The sequence below is a fragment of the Pinus tabuliformis genome, chromosome 9 (genome assembly GCF_031772625.1).
Source record: "Pinus tabuliformis cultivar Carrire ecotype Pingquan chromosome 9, CPIR1, whole genome shotgun sequence".
Taxonomy (NCBI): domain Eukaryota; kingdom Viridiplantae; phylum Streptophyta; class Pinopsida; order Pinales; family Pinaceae; genus Pinus; species Pinus tabuliformis.
Window position 1 is genome coordinate 241,173,868 of NC_142307.1, and position 7,631 is coordinate 241,181,498.

Below are 7,631 nucleotides of genomic sequence, written 5' to 3' on the forward strand. Positions count from 1 at the left end.
GCCTCTCAGTTCAAAATGGACTTTACCCTCATCGTGTGCATGGTGTAATCGATGATGGGTTGTGTCTGGTATCTTAACAGTGGAGCCTCATCCCACATGACTGGTGATAAAAAATTATTCAATGCCTTGGAGGAGAAAGACCTCAAGATGTGCATAGAGATGGGTGATGACGGAAGGTATATTGTTTCAGGACTGGGCACGGTTTCTTTTCAGAGGGATCATGGAGATCCTCTCACCTTGACAGGTGTGATGTATGTGCCTGGACTGAAGAAGAAATTGGTATCGGTCACGATGTTGGAGGAAAAAGGCTATGATGTTGTCTTCAGTAAAGGAAAGGCATTCCTAAGACACATAGCCATGGGTCAGACCAAGAGGATAGGGATTCAAGTGAAGAATCTCTATAAACTAGAGATAGATGATTGTGTAGCACTGAGTACAAAAGCAGAATTGGTGCAAAGCCAAGACATTAGTGTGTTGTCGCATAGGCATTTGGGCCATTTTCATGATGAGGCTTTGAAGATAATGCAACAGATATCTACAGGACTTCCCAAAGGTAAACTTGAGCAAGTTGACACATCCAAAGGTTGTACCTTGGGAAAGCACACCAAGTCTTCCTTTCATGATCGAGACAGTTGAGGAGAGGCTATATTAGAGCGAGTTCATACTGATTTGTGTGGACCATTCTCGACAGCATCCACAATGAAGCAAAGGTATTATGTGATTTTCATTGATGACTATTCTCGTAAATGCTGGAATTATTTCATGCAGAAGAAGGACCAAACTTTCGCAAAGTTTTGTGAGTTCAAAGCTTTGGTCGAGAAAGAGTCAGGGAAGAATATCAAGGCCTTGAGAAGCGACAATGGTGGATAATATGTCTCTCAAGAGTTTAAGGACTTTTGTGCAGTGGAAGGAATTAAACGAGAGTTGATGGCACCTCCTAACCCACTGTAGATGGGGTGGCCGAGAGGAAGAACATAACTATTGTAGGGGAAGCACAGGTAATGATGCATAACCAAGGCCTACCACTTTAGTTGTGGGCTGAGGCATGCAACACAACAGTCTATTTGCAGAATAGAAGCCCAAGCCCACATCGCATACTTGGGATGAAGACACTAGAGGAATCTTTCTCTGGTAAGAGACCAAATGTGAGTCACTTCAAGATCTTTAGCTCATCGGTGTATTTCCATGTGACAAGGGATGCATGGAAGAAGCTTGAGCCGACAATAGAGTTGGCGATATTTGTGGGGTACACTGATACACCACACAACTATCGGGTGTACTTGCATACCAGTCAGAGGATAGTGGTTCGTAGAGATCTCAAGTTTGATGAGCAGAAGGCCATGCGAGTTTCCCTTGAGAGGGAGCTCCAACTATAGGTTGTGGAGGAATTGTTGGTTCCTAAGGAGGAGGAGCCTCACATTGATGCGGAGCAGCCACATGTAGAGCTTCCAGAAGTGGAGACATCCACTCAAGTAGAGTCTTCTAGAGATGGATGGAAGCTCACAAGAGAAGCTAACAGATTGTTGGAGGATGCGAGAGAGAATGTGGGAGCACCACCTTCTCAGTGCAGACAGAGGAGGTAACGTGAGAGGTACACTAGATACATGGCCCTTGCTGGAAAATGTGTTGAGACCAAGCCATCTTCCTTTGAGGAAGCAGTGCAACAACTGATTTGGGTTTATGCTATGGTGGAGGAGTATGACTCCATAGTTTGTAACAGTGTTTCGGACATGGTTCCGAGACCGGAGAAAAATTCAGTTGTGAGTTCCCGTTGGCTTTACAAGGTAAAGTAAGCTACTGATGGTAGTGTGGAGAAGAATAAGGCAAGATTTGTCTCCTGTGGCTTTTCACAGGTAGCGAGGAGGATCATGTTGCTGCAGTATATTTCAATAGAGGAGCAAGATATTGACATTTTGACAAAGGCATTATCAAAGTATAAATTCGAGTTCCATAGAGACAGAATCGGCGTGGCAGATAATCCCTTTCTTGTTGAGAGGGAGTGTTGAAATATGGCAATAAGAATATTCCAATTTAATTTGTCCTTGAATTAAATTGTGAATTAAAATCAAATTTAGTCTTAACAACTACTTGGAAATAATTAATTAATTTATTTTAAATTAACTATTTGGATAAATTCAAGTTAGAAGTCTTTCTCAAGTAATGCAAGAGTTATCCCTTAAATTAAGGAGATACGATTGAGTTATATTTTAGTTGTAATTATTTAACTCAATTTAATGAGTTAAATCCAGTTAAATTAGTTCCAAACTGTTGAAGGAACTAATAGTGAGTTAACAGTCAGTTGATGCATTAATGCACTCAACTAGTGCTACTCCAGTTAACTGAATATTCCCTCATCAAAAACTCATGAATGTCTATTATGAGAAAGACCCAGTTGAGATTAATGTTCAAGCACACTGTACTATCAGTTGCATGTGTTTTCTCATGGAGAAAACTCATGCATGCAATAAAGGATTCATCCTTGAGGATTGTGCAATTTTGAAGGCTTGTTATTCCACTTGGTAATAGGTTAATCATCTACAAGAAATAGTGCAAGGAAATAAGAACTTGGAGGGTAAAGAGGAAGGCTAGAGAGAAGCCAAGATTGCATGTGAGCATCTGTGAGGATTGTACTGAGAGCTGGATAGCTGTGAGAGTTAAGGATTTGTATAATTCCTATGTATTTCCACCATGTATGATAATACAATAGTGTGGGGTCTTTATCTCAGACTTTCCCCAAAGTATTTCATGGTTATTGTGCCATTGATTCTTCTTCTTCTGGTTATATTGTTTAGCTCGATCTTTAAGCTTCCGAAAATTGATAGTAGAAGTAGGTTATAGTATTCTTCTTTGATTTATATTGCATTATCGGGTTAACCTATCCAAAATTTTCTACAGATCAAACTCATTCTCTTCTTCTTTACTCATTGCTTACCAACCCCTCTCCCAGACCACCATGATTGTTCATTGTCATATTAAGTCGAATACACATCTGCATTCTACATTTAACTTATCATCCCTCCATATGGCATAGCCCATCTGTGTCACTTCATTCACCTCATAGACATCACACTGATACCAACTAATGGGGCCCTCTCCCTCAGCAAAAAACCCCACCTACATCATTACGCAGATCATTGTTTTCTTAGGGCACTCATCTCTATGTTTGTACATCCCAAACCACTTTTACATTCTTATGGCATGTGTACAAAGATTTTTTAGGAAAAGAATTTTGATGCATATTTTTGTTTCAATTCCTTGACGGCAGTCCCTAGTCACCCTTTATTTGGAGCTCACTTATACCGCGCACCATGATTTACATTCAAACATTATTTACCACGACAATCAAAACATGCTCATACCCACCCTGGATGTCCTACCGACTCTAGTGACACTTCCACCAGAAAAAATTGTTTTGATTGACGCAACTCGCATTATAGCTCCAACCTCATAAATTTGTTCTTATCTACCCATACTTTCAACTCTTGTTATCATGCATCTTTGATACACCATGTTAACCATCTTTATTGCTTCGTAAGGATTCCTTGGATCAACATTTCAGGCGATTGTCGCTTCTTTCTTATCGACTTCAACACCCATCTTCCAAGATTGACACAGTATCTTGGTTTCTCCCTTCTTTATGGGACAACCTCAGGCGGCACAGTGGGAGTCACTATTTCCCATTGATGTCATCAGTCTCCCTGACATTCGACACGAGCACAAATTTTCATGTCATGGTAGTATTGTGCATTATTACCATTATTGTTCTCTCATTTATTCAAATACCCATGCATTCCTTAGCACCTCATTTACTAGTGCTTACATGTTGATGCATGGGAGGTACCTAGAGTCGAAGACCTATGCATCCCTTAGCACCTTATTCAACAATGCTTCACTTTTGATGCATCAAGGCACCTAGTTTAGTCTATTTGTTAGAGGTTCCCCTAAGGGTGTAAGTAGTTATCATCATCAACCATCATCATGTCAGCCACATCAACGCTAACTTGACAAGACCATTTCCTGTGTCATTGTAATACTTATTCATATCCATCATAATGTTTACAAGATATTATCGCCTCAAATAAACACTTTTGTATAAGTATATATTTAAAGCATGGTTATCTTTAGTTCTTAGTCAAGGATTTTTCTTACTCATCTCTATAGTGAGTTACTCTATCTCTCAAGAAGTTGGTAAGACTCTCAGTTAAATCAACAAAATGTGATGTATTTCGGCTATATTCTTGTTCCTAACCTCATACATCAAGGGGAAACTATTACCATGTGAAAATCATACATTCATATGTACCCATTAGAAGACACTCAAATTCAGTGATTAACGCATTGACATTTTCAGCTCGAAACACCACGAATACCCAAAATCGAAAGCTTTCCTAAGGTTCAAGTTAAAAAATTGAACCGAAGAGGTGCACCTTTACTAGAAATTAATGGTCGTGCGACTATTTCTTTGATAGCCATGCAGTCGTGAAAATTCTAGTCAACACCTCGGGCCGCAAACTTGCTTGAGCAACACTCCAAATCTTGACATGATAGACTGACAAAATCGAGCCTTGAACCCCAAGAAGCCTTAAATGAAAGGAATTAGTAGCTCCCATCTTATTTATGAGGTAAGCCACTAGATTGATGAACCAAGGGGAGGAGGAGTTTCCAAGAAACTCTATAAATAAAAGTTCAAGGAGAGTGAAAAAAAGAGAAGAAGCAAAGCGTTGTTATTTTTCCAAAATTGCTCCCTAGCAATCAAGCATTTCATTGAGAAGAGGATTTGATAATTAAGAGACTCTTCATACTTCTTTGAGAGAGAGAGGAAGCTTGCAATGAGATTTAGCAAAGGAACTTCCTTGCTGAGAATTTTTTAGCAGCATTGGTCAATCAATTCTCTCAAAATGTCTTTTTATTCATCTGTTGTATCTTTTCTACATTCAACAATCAATAAAGGGAACCCTTTTCCATTACGTTGTTTATGTGTTTGCTTCATTAAGCTTTGTTTATGTGTTTGCTTCATAGTTTTTAGTTTATGTTTATGTATGCATTGTTTCCATTACTCCCAATGCTTTGTTTATCTATATTTGTCCACTAACAACAACCTTGTTCATGTGTTTGCTTCATTAAGCTTTGTTTATGTGTTTGCTTCATTAAGCTTTGTTTATGTGTTTGCTTCATAGTTTTTAGTTTATGTTTATGTATGCATTGTTTCCATTACTCCCAATGCTTTGTTTATCTATATTTGTCCACTAACAACAACCAACTGCTTGTATTTTCCTTGGAGGTAACAACCAACTTCAAGGAAGGTGTCTTTGTTACTCCATACAAACAAAAACACCATTACATTAAAAATCAATTTAAACTTATGAAGTTATATTAAACTAAAAAGTAAAAGTAATTAAAATAAAACTAAAGTAATAACTAAACAACATTTAAAACTAAACTAAAACAACTAAAAATCTATTCCACTAAGTAACTTACCCATTAGTTGAATTTTCACCTATATATTTTCTAATGTTTAATATATATATATATATATGAAAAACCAATTTTCATTTCTTTAATTAATTCATATTTTGAAAGTCTTATTTCCTGTCTCACACAAGTGCATTGGAGCATAATTAAAGAATAATTCTTTTAACTAGATTTTATGCTACCACCAAAATTTGTATAATGTCCATCACTATCATTAATACCAATTATTCTTTCTTTCTACCCCACTGTGAGCAATTGTCTACCCACAATGAGCAACGACTTAGAAGAATAACATGACCATAAGAATATTGTGCAATCCATTAATTCATTCACAATATCCATTAAATTTGAATTGGAAGCTCCCTGTAATTGATTACATTGCAAAAACGTGCGAGACAAGCATGAAGCAGCGCGATATGCTTCTCCTCCATTCTTGGGTATGTCCGCTTTACATGCTTACATACACACAACTAAAAAACTAATCGACTAGGCTGCCTTTAAGAGAAAAATTGTTTGGATGAAGTTATATTATTTTATTTGTTCTGTTCTGGTTGCCTAGAGAACCTTAATGGAAGAGGAATACCTATGCAAGGTCTTGGCGTTGTTGAGTTGCAGACAAAAGTAACCAAAGTACTGACACATTATTTGTTGAAACCTTTCATAACTTATATTGTTTGAATATTTAGATATTGGTTTGTGAAATCGTAAGAGATATATAATTGTGTTTACTGATTGCAGCAAGCTACCATAGAGGAGGGGAGGGGAGGATATTGTTGGTTGTTTAAATATTTAGATATTGGTTTGTGAAATCGGTAAGAGATATATAATTCTGTTCGCTGATTGCAGCAAGCTGCCATAGAGGAGGGGGGGATATTGTTGGCCGAGGACAATGGCATGATGGGCAATACAATTGTAACCATCATTCGAAAGGCCACCATGGAAGTGGTCATCCATAAATATTACAAGTTCCATGGAGACAAATGCATACCGGTTCCATTCTCAAAGCTTATAATAACTCAAATCAATGTCCTTTTCACATGCTAGGGCTTCTTTGAATTCTTTTTCTCAGCTTCCATCTTAGACACATGGTTGGGTTTATTAAATAAATATTTGTTTTCTCAGGAACACAACAAAAGGCTAGAAAAGCTTTAAAATATGATGTTTGTGTGCATATCCTAGACCTCATGTAGAAGTTAGAGGATTTGAATGCGTTATTTTTGCATGCTAATGTTCTTGTTACTGTTGTTATAATGTGCTTCGTGACGGTTATTGAATATAGTTAATTTAGAGTTTATGATTTTTTATTTTTCTATGTTTTCTTTTTACAGATAGTTATATATTTGTTGCTCAAGGTCAATTTGAGCTTCCTCTGCTCTCCTAGCATAATAACCAAATCTTCCTCATTCATACTTTCAGTAGTATTCATTGCAAAAGTAATTTGCTGGACTATGGGAATTAATTTTTACATGGATTTCCATGATGTTTGATAGGGTGATAGTTGTGCTTGTTTATACTTGCAGTGAAAATGATGTTTTGCAACCCACAGAATAAATGTGAGTGAGATTTGAATTTCTAGGCAAACAAATGCTAATTACATTTCATGGTTTCCATATAGAAATAGACACTCATTTTTGGTTTATACACTTAGTATTCTTTGAGGAATAAAATTGGGGAAGTTATGAGAGAGTCCTGTAACTATTTGTTACCCATCAAATGGACATATTTCATTAGTCCTCCATTTTCAATATCTGGCTTTAAATTTGATTATTTTTTAATAACTATTAAACATGGATAATAATACTATCAAGCTAATCCCAAAAAGAAAAATATTTAGTTATAGCTATGAGAGTCACATGCTTATGCACATATACATTATAGATACCCTTCATTTAGGTGTTTGTATACATTTGGAGCATATTGTCAAGTTCATAATTAAATTTAATTTCCAATTAATATTGGTTATAAATAATTTTAAGAAATTAAGATTTTTTTTGGAAATTTTCATTTTAAAAAAATAAATTTTTAAAATAGAAAAAATTTAATTAAAATTTTATTTTGTGAAATTACTGAAACATCTAACCATAAAATTTTATTTTCATTATTAATAAATTTAATTTAAGTATTATTATATTAAAATCGAATATTTTTATTTAATTATT

The 7,631-nt window shown here is 36.1% G+C and overlaps 1 protein-coding gene across 2 annotated transcripts in view; it reads left to right on the forward strand.

The window, feature by feature from the left end:
* LOC149148080 (uncharacterized) overlaps window positions 1-6,517 on the forward strand; it is a 170,793-nt gene extending 164,276 nt beyond the window's left edge. For both annotated transcript variants that reach the window (XM_089439962.1, XM_089439961.1), the window contains one exon: window positions 6,319-6,517. In XM_089439962.1, coding sequence (XP_089296088.1) covers window positions 6,319-6,516 — 198 coding nt within the window. In that variant the 3' untranslated portion in view covers window position 6,517. The remainder of the gene's footprint in view (window positions 1-6,318) is intronic.
* Window positions 6,518-7,631: the final 1,114 nt, after the last annotated feature.